General features: G+C 42.5%; 1 protein-coding gene across 8 annotated transcripts in view; it reads right to left on the bottom strand.

Annotated features, from left to right (window-relative positions):
* LOC137369197 (phosphoserine aminotransferase-like) overlaps positions 1 to 14,997 on the bottom strand; it is a 226,988-nt gene that overhangs the window by 4,848 nt on the left and 207,143 nt on the right. For all 8 annotated transcript variants that reach the window (XM_068029999.1, XM_068030000.1, XM_068030001.1 and 5 more), the window contains 6 exons: positions 11,803 to 11,863; positions 11,650 to 11,719; positions 10,027 to 10,232; positions 9,757 to 9,929; positions 2,596 to 2,765; positions 1,114 to 1,242 (listed from right to left, as the gene is read on the bottom strand). In XM_068029999.1, coding sequence (XP_067886100.1) covers positions 1,114 to 1,242; positions 2,596 to 2,765; positions 9,757 to 9,929; positions 10,027 to 10,232; positions 11,650 to 11,719; positions 11,803 to 11,863 — 809 coding nt within the window. The remainder of the gene's footprint in view (positions 1 to 1,113; positions 1,243 to 2,595; positions 2,766 to 9,756; positions 9,930 to 10,026; positions 10,233 to 11,649; positions 11,720 to 11,802; positions 11,864 to 14,997) is intronic.

The raw sequence follows: 14,997 nt of genomic DNA, 5'->3' as shown, positions 1-14,997 counted from the left end.
CTCAAAGCCTGAGTCAGGAATGTGATGGAATACACTTCACTTGCATGGATAAACACAGCTCCAACAACACTCAAGAAGCTCAACACCGTCCTGGTCAAAGCAGCCCACTTGATCAGCACCCCAATTACCACCTTAAACATTCACTCCTTCTGCCACCAAATGCACAGTGGCAGCAGTGTGCACCATCTGCAAGATGCACTGCAGCAATTCGCCAAGGTTCCTTTGACAGCATCTTCCAAACCCATGACCTCTACCACCTAGAAAAACCAGGGCAACACCACCACCTGCAAGTTCCCCTCCAAATCTTACACCATTTTGACTTGGAACTACATCACCATTCCTTCACTGTCGCAAAATCCTGGAACGCCCTTCCTGACAGTACTGTGGCAGTACCTCCACCACATGGACTGCAGTGGTTCAACATGGGGGCTCACCACCAATTTCAAGGGCATTAAATGCTGGCTTTGTCAGCAATAATCACGTCACCTTCCAATAAGCAGGGAGTTTGTAACAATTCTTTAAAATGTCTCCGAAGTACAGATAATTGGTTTGTGCTCCTGGGATGTAAATGGCACTACAGTATTTATTGCCAATCCTAATTTACCAAGGGAATTTAAAAAGTAACTTGGGCACTTTTAACTTTTTGGTGTTGTGGAATGTGGTTGATATCTGAATCAGCCACTGACATACACCACATCCATTTCATTTCTCTATTAACTGAAATATGGACTATAACAGGCAGCTAATCAGATAACTGCCCACATTACACCTTAAAAATTACCCCAGTGTGGGACTGGAACCACACATTGGCCAGACCAGGTCAGGGTGGCAGAATCCATTCCCAGAAAAACCACCCGTTTTTTTTTTAAATCCAGCAGCTTTCAGTCATCTTGTGCTAACCCACAAATTAGCAGTTACTGAATTCAATTTCTCAACCTTGCCATGGTGGGATTTAAACTCAATGAGCTCTGGGCCACTAGCTACTGTACCCAATTTAGTCGCCATTTGTTGGCATGGAGTGCAGTGACGGTTTAAATGTTCAGACATTAATTCTCAGTTAAAACCTTTTCAAAAGCACTAAATACAAGCACTAAAACAAGTACACCAACTTACACATAGAATCCATTGGATCCATCAATTACATCATAAATCAGCTTTGATTTAGCAGTACTGTTTTGTTCCATTGCTTGAGCACCCCCACAGTTCTTAATCCATTGCAAGACCAAGCCCATAATGTAAATGCTGAAAGAAAGTGATGCACTTATTACATTGTACACATCTCAGACACAAGGTAAGACAGATCAAAATGAGGCTGAAGGCATTTATTATAGATCTACTGAAATTAAAGAACAACTTTAAAAAAAATATATAAATGAATCTAAATGCATAGTACAGATATAATAGGTTAAGGAATGCATTCTGATGTGCTACTGAACTGTTCCCCAACAATGTAGATGCCACCATCCTTGTGGGAGGATCTTAAAGTACAGGCAACCTTATCTGTACCGAAGAAGCACTGTATTGATGCATACAGTGTGCACACTTGGCACATGGAGCTCCGACCCGATGACAGTATCATAGGTGAATAGTGCACAAATATGCTCAAAGAAAAAAAAAAAGTTTTATCAGCTAGTATTGTATTACAAACTCCAACAACCTTATGCATCAAGCAATGTTAAACTTGAGCAGTAAGGCAAGTATAAAAGGTGTCAGCATTGGTGACCTTTAATGTTGATTGCCAATCATGCCAACTCTGCATTTTACACTGGAGGCAAACAAACAAACTCAAGAACACTCATTTCCAGCACTGTTACAGGTACAGAATGCAGGACGGCCCAGATTTTTCTATTGTAGGGCATCCAACAGCATAAGCCATTCAAACATGCAAGAGTAAATCTAAGATTTCTTTGTGTGATAAGTTGCTGAAAGTGGGAGCTGAGGCAAACAGGGAAAGCAGCTGTGTATCTTTTTAACCTATCAGATTGAAGGACTGAAAAATAAACAGAGGAGCAATTGGGCAGTAAGTGTAAATTAGAGTGGGTGAACTCAGTGTCAAATCATGTACAGAAAGAACAAAAAAAGGGCAAAGATTGGGTTCAAAACAGTGATTTATTTCTAAATGGCATTTTTTTTTTTAATCTCCAGAATTATTAATACCTGAAGGAATGACTTTTACAAACCTGGAGTCTATTTTCAGTTCCAGTAGTTGATCGTTAGTAATTAAAAAGGGCCCTTAGACTTAAAATTATAAGACTTAAACTGTCTGTTACAAGTTTAATTTGTATCTTATTCAATTACAACAACTTCAAAGCATTTCACTGCCTCACTGTTTTTGAAATGCAAACAGCAGAGCAGTGGAACTCAGCCAACAACTTTTGGATATTGACATTTAACCAAGAATCTGCTCCCCACTTGCACTTCTTGTACCATTTACACAAATAACAGCAAGAGCCATTAGCCTCCTATTAAGTTCTGTTCTCTATCAAAATTGTTGCTTTCTCTCAAAAGAAAACTGCCACATGAAACAGAATAAAGAACTCAATTGAAACAATAAAAGCAAGAATTGTCTTGCAAGTTAAAATTAAAAACATTTACCTGTAGGTTGGTGGAGTGTTGTAGAGAGAATTGCTACTCCCTTGTACTTTATAGTCAAAAACTATAGGACATTCCTTCAGTGCAAATCCCAGAAGATCCTCTCTGATTATTACCACAGTCACCCCAGCACAACCAATGTTCTTCTGAGCACCAGCAAAAATCATACCAAACTGTAAAAGGGAGTAAATTCCATCAGTTTTGTTGCTTTGCAAGCTCCCAAATAATTACCAATAACAAACTACTAAAGTTGAACAAAGCAAGGTTTGTTCTTAAAACGTATCACTTGATCTCCCACAGTACTCCTGACAAGTTTTAAGTTAAAAATTGTAATAAGTGTGATTCAGCTGCCAAATATTCTGACTGGGTTTGCTACTGCCTTGAGGTTCAGAAAGTCCGGGGCTCCTTCAAGTAGGAAGACCCATCAAGTGCTTCATTGGTACAAGGGAGAAATACTACAAGCCAAAGATAGAACAAAAAAGTTGCATTTTTATAGTACCCTTCACAACATACGCACATCACAAAGTGCATTGGTTTTAAAGTATGTTATAAGTGTAGTCACTGTTGTAGTGCAGGCAGCGTGGCAGCCAATTTTCACAGCAACGTAATGACCAAACAATGTGGAGTGATGCTGGCTAGGACTTTAGGAAATCACCACTCCTCTTTTTTTGAATCTTGCAGTGGGATCTTCATCACCACCTGAGGGGACAAACATCTCTTCTGAAAGACGGCACCTGACATTGCATTGCTCCTTCAATGCTGCACTGAAGTGTCAGTCTAGATGAAAATACTCAAATCTGAAACATCGGAAGGGGTGACCAAAAACCCACATCTTTGTGATCAACAAAGTGGTTAGCACCGCAGCCTCACAGCTCCAGGGACCCGGGTTCGATTCCGGGTACTGCCTGTGTGGAGTTTGCAAGTTCTCCCTGTGTCTGCGTGGGTTTTCTCCGGGTGCTCCGGTTTCCTCCCACAAGCCAAAAGACTTGCAGGTTGATAGGTAAATTGGCCATTATAAATTGTCACTAGTGTAGGTAGGTGGTAGGGAAGTGTAGGGACAGGTGGGGATGTTTGGTAGGAATATGGGATTAGTGTAGGATTAGTATAAATGGGTGGTTGATGTTCGGCACAGACTCGGTGGGCCGAAGGGCCTGTTTCAGTGCTGTATCTCTAATCTAAAAACCTTTAAAAAGAGTGCATTAAAAAAGGAGAGACAGGTGTACATGTTAAAGTTGAACCACATACGTCATTTTCACTGGGATGTAGGTGACAGCTCATGTCTTATGATTAAACATTAGGAAACTTTGCATGTTATAAACATCACAATCCCTGCAGAATTGCAACTTAAAATCAAACATGTTCTCCAAACTAGCTATAATTCTTTGAACAAATCCTTTACTTAAAATTGTCAACATATCCTGCTTGCTCAGCTTCAGCCTGGAGAGATTCAATGATCTAATCTAAGGCATGTGATAGCCTCTAGCAGAATACATGCACAATACACGGATAGTGATTCTGACTTCTATATTGTTAAGCTATTTTTTCCATGATTGCCCACCAGATGCTCCAAGTCTTTTACCAAACTGCACTCAATGCAAGTCTGAAGTCTCTACACTTCTTGACCATAACCTATGCTAACTATACCATGATAACAGCCTGACAAGCTGTTAATCCATTATACAGTATCCTACAGCAAGCAGCAGAGCATTTAATGAGAACAGCACTGCAGTAAATGTTTGGAGGTGGCAAAGCCATAGATGAGGTTTTCAGTGGCAGATATCCATAACATCACTTGCCTTGGACTATGAAACTAGATAGTCTTGAGAGAATTTGGGGTGTAAAAATATAGCATGGGTTCAAAAGAAGTGCCATGATTGGGAACTGTCTGGTTGAGCCCAGAGAGTGGTGGTGCAGGAGAAAGGGAGGGGGGGGGGGGGGGAAAGGTTCAGGAGGATAATAGAATTAATGACTGTGACATAAGATTTGGTTTTCCCCAATGCTTAGCTGGAGAAAGCTATGGCTCACTCAAGACTACAATTCAGTCCAATAGCAAAAGGTACTGGAGGTAACTGGGGAGGGACCAAAAACAAGAGGTAGAGGAGGTACAGCTAGGTGGCCAGGTACCTGTGGAATTAAAGATCATGGCTTCAGAGATCACTATGGGGCAGCTTATAAATGAGAAAATACAAGTGTGACCAAGGTCAGATCCTTGATGGATGAGGTTACTGTTAAGAGGGCGAGAAGAGAAATCATTTAGTCATAGAGTTATACAGCACAGAAACAGGCCCTTCAGCCCATCGTGTCAGTGCTGGCCATACAGCACCCAACTATTCTAATCCCATATTCCTGCACTTGGCCCGCAGCCTTGTATACTATGGCGTATCAAGTACTCATCTAAATACTTAAATGTTGAGGGTTCCTGCCTCCACCACCTCTTCAGGCAGTGCGTTCCAGATTCCAACCACCCTCTGGGTGATAAAATGCTTCCTCAAATCCCCTCTAAACCTCCTGCCTCTTACCCTAAATCTGGTTCTTGACCCCTCTGCGAAGGGAAAAAGTTTCTTCCTATCTAATCTATCAATGCCCCTCATTATCTTGTACACCTCAATCGTGTCCCCCCTCAGCCTTCTGTGCTCTAAGGACAACAACCCTAGCCTTTTCAGTGTCTCTTCATAGCTGAAATGCTCCAGCCCAGGCAACATCCTGGTGAATCTCCTCTGCACCCTCTCCAGTGTAATCACATCCTTCCTATAGTGTGGTGACCAGAACTGTACACAGTACTCCAACTGTGTCCTAACTAGCATTTTATACAGCTCCATCATAACCTCCCTGCTCTTATATTCTATGCTTCGGCTAATAAAGGCAAGTATCCCATATGCCTTCCTAACCACCTTATCTACCTGTGCTGCTGCCTTCAGTGATCTATGGACAAGTACACCAAGGTCCTTCTGACTTTCTGTACTTCCTGGGGTCCTACCATCCATTGTATACTCCCTTGCCTTGCAAGTCCTCCCAAAATGCATCACCTCACAGGATTTTCAGGATTAAATTCCATTTGCCACCGCTCCGCCCATCTTACCAGCCTAACTATAGCTCCCTGTAATCCAAGGATTTCCTCCAACACCAATTTTCATGTCATCTGCGAACTTACTGATCATACCTCCTATAGTCACGTCTAAATCATTAATGTAAACTACAAACAGCAAGGGTCCCAGCACCGATCCTTGTGGTACACCACTGGTCTCAGGCTTCCAATCGCAAAAAAAGCCCTCGACCATTACCCTCTGCCTCCTGCCACTCAGCCAATTTTGCATCCAATTTGCCAAATTGCCCTGGATCCCATGGGCTCTTACTTTCTTTACCAATCTCCCATGCGGGACCTTATCAAAAGCCTTACTGAAATCCATGTATACTACATCTACTGCTTTACCCTCATCGACACATCTAGTCACCTCCTCAAAAAACTCAATCAAGTTATTTAGACACGATCTCCCGTTGACAAAGCCATGCTGACTATCCCTGATTAATCCCTGCCTCTCCAAGTGGAGATTAATCCTGTCCCTCAGAATTTGTCCCAATATTTTCCCAACCACTGATGTTAGACTTATGGCCTGTAATTACCTGGTTTATCCCCACTACCCTTCTTGAATAATGGTACCACATTCGCTGTCTTCCAGTCCTCTGGTACCTCTCCTGTGGCCAGAGAGGATTTGAAAATTTGTGTCAAAGCCCCTGCTATCTCCTCACTTGCCTCACACAACAGCCTGGGATACATCTCATCTAGGCCCAAGGATTTATCCACTTTTAAGCCCACTAAAACAGCTAATATTTCCTCCCTTTCAATGTTAATATGTTCAAGTATATCACAAACCCCCTCCCTGATCTCTACACCTACATTGTCCTTCTCCATAGTGAACACCGATGAAAAGTAATCATTTAAAACCTCACCTATGTCCTCCGGCTCCACACAAATATTGCCACGTTGGTCCCTAATGGGCCCTACTCTTTCCCTGGTTATCCTCTTGCCCTTAATATACTTATAAAACGCCTTGGGATTTTCCTTTATCTTGCCCGCCAGTGTTTTCTCATGTTCCCTCTTCGCTCTCCTAATTACTTTTTTTTTTTTAAAGTGCCGCTCTACACTTTCTATACTCCTCTAGGGCCTCCGCTGTTTTCAGCACTTGGGATCTGCCATAAGCCTCCTTTTTTTTCCCCCCCCCTTATCCAATCCTTTATATCCCTCCCTGGATGTACACCTTAACGGGTACACGTTGGCTCTGAACTCTCAATTTCCTCTTTGAATGACTCCCACTAATGTGTAGACTTTCCTACAAGTAGCTGCTCCCAGTCCACTTTGGCCAGATTCTGTTTTAGCTTATTGAAATCGGCCTTCCCCCAATTCAGTACCTTTATTTCTGGTCCATCTTTGTCCTTTTCCACAACTACCTTAAATCTTACACAGTTATGGTCACTAACCCCGAAATGCTCCCCCACTGACACTTCTACCACTTGTCTGGCTTCGTGCCCTAGGATTAGGTCCAATACTGCCCCTTCTGTTGTAGGACTTTCTACATACTGGCTCAAAAAGCTCTCCTGTATGCATTTTAAGAATTCCACCCCTTTTAAGCCTTTTGCACTAAGACTATCCCATTTAATACTGGGGAAGTTGAAATCCCCTATTATTACCGTATTATTTTTACACCTCTGAGATTTGCCTACATATCTGCTCCTCTATCTCTTCCTGACTGTTTGGAGGCCTGTAGTACATGCCCAGCCAAGTGATTGCCCCCTTTATGTTTTTAAGTTCTACCCAAATGGCCTCATTTGAGGAACCCAAGATATCATCCCTCCTTACTGCAGTAATTGACTCCTTGATCAACAGTGCAATGCCACCTCCTCTTTTATCCCCTTCCCTGTCGCGCCTGTAGATTCTATACCCTGGAATATTGAGCTGCCAGTCCTGTCCCTCCCTCAACCATGTCTCTGTGATAGCAATAATATCATAATCCCATGTGCTAATCAGAGCCCTCAATTCATCTGCCTTACTAGTTAGACTCCTTGCATTGAAATAGATGCAATCTAACCTTGCATTTTTCCCTTTCCAGGTCTATATTTGCTCTGCCTTCCAGACAGAGTCACTTTCTGTTCTATATTACCCCCTACTCTACCTCCACTCTGTATCCCATCCCCATGCCAAATTAGTTTAACCACCCACCCCCCCCCCCACCCACCCAACAGAACTAGAAAATCTCCCAACAAGGATGCTTGTCCTATTCCGGTTCAGGTGTAACCCGTCCAACTTGCACAGGTCCCAACTTTGCCAGAAACAGACCCAGTGATCCAGGAAACTAAAGCCCTTCCCCCTGCACCACCTCCTCAGCCACGCATTCATCTGCTCTATCCTCCTATTTCTAAACTCACCAGCACGTGGCACCAGGAGTAATACAGAGATTACAACCTTAGAGGTCCTGCTTTTTAAACTGCTACCTAGCTCCCCAAATTCTTGTTGCAGGACCTCATCCCTTTTTCTACCTATGCCGTTGGTACCGATGTGTACCATGACCTCTGGCTGCTCACCCTCCCCCTTCAGAATGTCTTGCAGCTGCTCCATGGCATCCTTGACCCTAGCACCAGGGAGGCAACATACCATCCTAGAGTCATGTTTGTGGCCACAAACACCCATCTGCACCCCTTACGATAGAATCCCCTATCACTATAGCTCTTCCACTCCTTTTTCTCCCCTGCTGTGCAGGACAGCCATCCTTGCTGCCACAGACCTGGCTGTTGCTGCTTTCCCCTGGGAAGTCATCCCCCCCAAACAGTATCCAAAGCGGTATATCTGAGAGAGGGACGGCCACAGGGGACTCCTGTACTGCCTGCATGCGCCTACTACTCTGCCTGGTGGACACTCATCCCTTTTCGGCCTGTGCTGCCATTACCTGCAGTGTGACCACCTCTCTAAACGTGCTATCCATAACATTCCCAGCATCGCAGATGCTCCAGTGTTTAAGAAAATAATAAGACAAACGGCTAAGTTGGCCAACAAAAGCAAAATACTACAGATGCTGGAAAATCGGAAACAAAAACAGAAAATGCTGGAAATACTCAGGAGGTCAGGCAGCACCTGTGGAGAGAAACAGAGTTAAGGTTTCAGGTCTGACGTTTCATTAGAGTTGCTGCAGTTGACTAAGTAGGCCATCTGGCTGCTCCTAAAAAGCATACCTTAAATTGACCATGTCTTGGATTATCAGATTCTTCAAGATGTATTTAGTATTCATTTCTACTGCCTCCCTTGGCAGTTTATTACCCGGTTTCAAATGTCTTGTATAGATTGTTGTTAACACTTGCACTATCCTGATCTAAGTTAGCCTTCCTTACCGGTTGTTGCACACTGCACAGTTTCAGCAAGCGATCCATACTTCTGAACTCTTGCTTAGTGTCCTGTAGCCTACAGCTCTCATTTAATTCACATTGTATTATTTGCTAAATAAAAAAAGGCTGCAGAACTTCTTTTTCCCCCCATTCAACTGCATTGCAAGCTAGACACTCATATTACGGGCACACACCAACCAGAAGAACCACCAAGCTGCTGTCAAAATAAAACACTTTAGGTTTTCTGGCATGCTGTAGTTCACCTGAACACTCTAATGAGATTCTCAAGCATTTCATAGAATATTACTGCACAGAAGGAAGCCATGTGGCCCATCATGCTTGTGCCAGCTCTTTTGAAAGAGTCCCATTTCCCTGCTTTTTCCCCATGCAAATATTTCCATTTCAAGTAATTATCCAATTCCCTTTTTAAAAAAAACTCTATTGAATCTTCTTGCACCACCTTTTCAAATCACAACTTGCTACAGAACATTTTTCCCTCTTATGTCAGCTTTGGTTCTTTTGCCAATTTACCTTAAATCGGTGTTTCCTGCTTACTGACACTGGAAGAAGTTTCTCCTTACTTATTCTTTTATCAAAAGCATTCATAATTTTGGACACCTTTATCTAGTCCTTCCTGAACCTTTTCTGCTCTTAGGGAAAACCACCCCAGTTTCCCAAACTCTCCATGTAATTGAAGCCTTTCATTTACACAGAACAATTTTTCCAGTGGATTAGTTACCCACTGCAATGTAGAGGCAAAGGTTGCCTTGAAAGTTGAAGTTCAGGATATACCTTGGAGACATCCACTGGTTTTGAAAGAAAACTTGATGACATGTCACAGACCAGCACAGTTCCTTTTGTGTCTGGGACAAAGGGAAATTCCACACCATGTACAGTCTCATTGGCACAATAATAAACATAAGAGGCATTTGGGCTCAAATTCCAGGTACTTGGATTCGGGACTTCTGGAAAACGAGAGAAAAAAAAAATTTAACCACCCCACGTATCAAGTGTTCAGTCATAGATCTGTTAACCTTCTACAGCCAACAAATAAGTTCTTACTTATGTAAGCATCAAGCTTGGGGTGGACAATGTTCACTTTTCCATATTTTGCTGCCTCTTTGGCTGCATTAGCAGACCAGGATCCAGTAACCACATAATCTGCACACCTTGCTTCTTTCAATCCAATAAGATTCAAAGGGACAGCACTGAACTGACCAGTTCCACCTCCCTGGAGAAAGATCACCTTGTAGTTTTCTGGGATATTTCTGCATTAAGAGATATACACAGGAGTCATAAGATTGCAGGTGACTCTTTCCCTTTCTCAGAGGACACCAATTACTGTTGCAGACTCAGATGATATCCTAATTTAATTTCAAAAATATTTGTCTTCTTTATGGTAAGTTTGCAGAAAAATCACTTCAAAGTGTAATAGCAGTTCTCCCAACTGTAGCACTGCATCATTAAATAAATTGTACAAAGATACCTCAAAAGCACTTCACAGCCAATATAAAAAATACTTGTGTGGTGTAACCACTGTTGAATGTAGGGAAAGGTGGCAGACAATTTACACACCACTGCCAAAAACAGCAATGAGATGAAGGGGCCTGATAACCTGACCTGGTTTAGCATGGCTAAAAAAAAAGGAACATTGACTAGGCCAACTTCCTTAATTTCTGAATAATGCTTTGGGATCTATTAAGTCTGCCCAAGGAGACAGGTAGAGCCTCAGTTTAAAGTCTCATCTGAATGACAGTACACCATTCATTCAGTTAAGACTGACATTTTAAATTCAATGGCCTTCTCTCCAACAGGTGGTCAGAAGTAGAGATGTTAGTTGACGGGTGCACAGTGTACAGCACCATCCTCAGATACTGAAAGTAGTCCATATCCACATACAGAAAGACCTGGACATCCAGGCTTGGGCAGATAAGTGACAAGTAACATTCATGCTACACAAGTATTGGGCAATTACCATCTCCACTTGATATTCAACAGCATTACCAGAGAAACCCCAGTGTCAACCTCCTGGGGGTTACCATTGACCAGAAACTGAACTGGACCAGCTATATAAATACTGTGGCTACAAGAGCAGGCCAGAGGCTAGGAATTCTGTGGTGAGTAATTCATCTCCTGACTCCCCAAAAGCTGCCCACCATCTACAAAGAACAAGTCAGGAGTGTGATGGAATACTTCCACTTGCCTGGGTGAGTGCAGTTCCAACACTCAATAAGCTCAACACAATCCAGGACAAGGCAGCCTGCTTGATCAGCAGCCCATTCACCACCGATGCATAATGGCAGCAGTGTGTACCATATACAAGATGCACTGCAGCAACTTGACAAGCCTCCTTCAACAGCACCTTCCAAATCTGCAACCTCTACTACCTAGAAGTTGCCAATCAATCTCTGGCTCACATTGTGTTAATATATATGCAAATGATGTAAAACATTCCCAAGAGTCAATGAACAGGTTGCACCTGATTCTGCTGGTGCATGCTGTGTAATAATGCCACCACCTAAAAAGGCATTTTAACACCAAACTGGCCTTGCTGTCTGCAACTATATTCCAGGCTGATCGCATCCATTGGTGTTCAATTACACCCGCGCTAGGTATTGACATTGTTGACTATATCCTGTAAAATTTCAACTGAAGTAACTGGATTTCAGTGTGCTTGCTCCTTACAGCAGCTCTCGCAGGTCATTTTCGGTTGCATTGACAATCTTGATGAAGTCTGAAGATCGGTGACTCATTTCTGTTTGAAAAAAAAAGGGACTTAGAACATGAAAACATGATGGCCGCTTAATATTAAGATAATCTACCTACTTGGGCACTCACCTAGAATGCTAATTCCAAGGCCTTTGTAATCCAGCAGCTCTTTCTGTGCTTGAAGCAAGACCTGGAGATAGGAATTATCATCCATTAAGTCAAGGGCACACCAATGGATCATGTACCATAACACATATGAACCCCAAAAGCACTGGCTTCTCAAATGCTGACTGACCTACAAATGTTTCCAAAAGTGCAGATTTCCCTTCATTTTCCCTCCATTATTTTTAGTTTACAGGGAATGTATTCATTAACATACTATTCAAATACAAAACAAATTACTTGGATTTAATATGATAGGGAATAGTAAGTCCATATATTCAGAATCAAAATTTGACTACATTCAAAATAGGTTCACTGGTCACAAGGTTGTAAAATTCTCCCATTTAAAGAAAAACATTGTTTTGTTAAGGATGTTTGCATAATATTAACAGCCATGTTCAACATTGTTACATGAAACACTGAACTGGATGTGTGTTCTGTCCATGTAACAATTTTGTATGACACAAGTGTGAATAACTAGCTAAATTATGCATAGCAAAACAGAATTGTTGCTACATCACTAAAAATAGTTTAAAAAAAAAATTTTCAGCAAAAGAAAAGCTCTCATCGGGTATTATAGGCCAGAAAGTCACTCAGATTTTAATGGTCATGTGTGTCAAGCAAGGTGAAAAGGACAGTACCATTGTGCAAACAGTGGCAGGGCCTTTGGTCTCACGATGTCACAAATGGTGCACTGCATTAAAAAATAGCAAAGACCAACCAAAAATCAGGTTTGGTGGATTTGAAAGGAGATTCATTACACAAGATCAATGACTCAGTAAGTCAGCTCGCACTAAGCCACTGTTTTCCCAACAGGCCAAGATATGGAGGACATGGGCCTTGCCAGTTGTGTTAATGCTATTAACAAAGAAAACAAAACTGAAGATGTTTCTGTGAACCTGTGCACAGAGGTCATGAGAGAAATGGATTATCCATACTAATGTGGGCAACAGGCTTTGATCAGACAACACAATGCAGTGGAGAAATTTTAAAAAAAAGGTATTTGGTTAAAAAGGCTGAGGAGTTGTGCACAGTACAGCCTGGTTAGTAAAGCACCAAATGAGTGTTTAACTGGTGTCTAACTGATTGCAACAATAAGAGTAGATTAATTTTTCTCCCCTCATCCAGTCTCTTCCCACCTACATCCGCAACTCTTCTGATGCCCTCCACCACTTTAACAGTTGTTTCCAGGCCCCGTCTCCTTTTCAACATGGCAGCCTGAGGGTCCTCGGCTTCTTTGTCAAACAGAGGCCTAACTAGTCCCCATCTACCACCCCCCTCCTTTTGTCTCCAGTCATGCAGGTCCTACCTGCCAAGAATGAGACATATTAATTTTGCCACATGGATATTAAAATTTCAAATTGCTGCTGGGAAGAGAAGGCCTGTTACAAAGGACTGCCAGACCTTGGCTGGAAAAGAAAGCATTTACATATTAACAGACATTGAAGGCAGGGAAGTGCATGCCATTCCCTAAGATAATACAATACACAGAGCCAAGACATGGCCAAATCAGTTAGTCACATGACTAACCTGCTTGGCAACCTGGGTTTTCTGAATTGTACAGTTGGAACTGAGAGCCTGCAGAAAACAGAATGCTCCTGGACGGAAAACCTCCTGTCTGTCTGCCTGCACCCATCTCTCTCTCTCAACTCCAAATCCACTGAAGACACATGAACCCCAAGAGAGGAAAGTCCCCTACAGCAAAACAAGGTTTAAAGAACACCACTAGGCCCCAACAAAAAGCAAGATCTACCTCCAATCAAGGACATTAGTGAGCTCGAAGAATCGTAATACAAAAAAAAACCTCAGATATTGACTCAAACTTTTCCACTTTATTTCTTCTGGTTTTTTTTGTCTCTATCTGCATGTGTGCATCGCATATGCATGCTAGAGTGGGTGTGTCATGTATCCGTAGGCATCAACCGAATTAGAGTTTGAGTTTAATAAATTTCAATCTTTCTTCTTTAAACTTATGACTTGTGTTGGTTTCTTTGCCTTATAATTGGAAGGTGGTGAACAAGGATTCACCAACAAGGGTGGGGGGTGGGGGGTGGTGGGGGGGCTCAAAACAGTTTAAAATTAAACCTGGTTACAGCAAGACCAGGTGAAGGCTGAAAGGGAACCCTAGACCTCTCAATGGGTCGCAACACTCTCAATCGGGGAACAAATTCAGCCAAGCAGAGAAGTTATTCACTCACATCTTCCAAATTTAAAAAAGTGTTGCTATGGGTACCTGTATGGATCCTAACTATGCCTGCCTTTGCATGACATGTGTAACATTCTTTGATCCAGTTCTACTCAGATCCTCTCCCTCACCTCGGTCAGATACATTGAACGAATTGGTACAGTTTCCTGCTTGTGCCCTGAACTGGAAAATATCAGCTTTGCTTTCAATTTGCACCCTTCCCATGATCCATCTCAGACTCTTTTACCTTTGAGTTCCAGCTCTGGAGATGAGATGAGATGAGTGGATATTGGTCAATAGCCTAAGTCCACTGACTCCCACAGCTACCTTGACTCTACTTCCTCCACTTCACTTCCTGTAAGGACTCTACGCCATTCTCCCAGTTTATCTGTTCTGACATTGCAACCTTCCATACCAGATACATCCTTTCTTCAACTGAAAATTCCTTCTCCACTGTGGTTGATGGTGCCCTTGACCACGTCTGCCCCATTTCCTGCATATCTGCTCTTCCTCCTTCCACAGAGCCATGATAGGGTTCCCTTTGTCCTCACTATTCAGTGCACAAGGCTGTACATTAACAGATCACTCACCACCGTTTCCATCACTCCAAACATGTCATCTCCTCCATGGCACCCTAGTCCACTCCTCAATCATGCAACATGTACATTGTATTTCCTCCCTTCTCGCCATCCAACCTCCAGATATTCCTTCCAGGTGGACCAGCAACTTACTTGCACTTTCAATTTAGTATACTACATTCACTGCTCACGATGCAGTCTCCCCTATATTGAGACGACCAAAATGCAGATGGTGTGGCCATTGCAAACTAAGGGAACTAAAGGATGTGGGGATAGTGTGAGAAGGTGGATTGGAGGTACATTAGCAATGATCATATTGAATGGCAAACTAGGCTCTAACATCCATCTCTTACTCTCTTTTCCCAAGTTCTGCAGAAAACCTTCATTCAGTTTGCATTC

Source organism: Heterodontus francisci, chromosome 4 (assembly GCF_036365525.1).
Source record: "Heterodontus francisci isolate sHetFra1 chromosome 4, sHetFra1.hap1, whole genome shotgun sequence".
In the NCBI taxonomy this organism is placed as follows: Eukaryota; Metazoa; Chordata; class Chondrichthyes; order Heterodontiformes; family Heterodontidae; genus Heterodontus; species Heterodontus francisci.
Note: the sequence above shows the minus strand (reverse complement) of the source record. Positions and strands in the feature narration are given on the sequence as shown.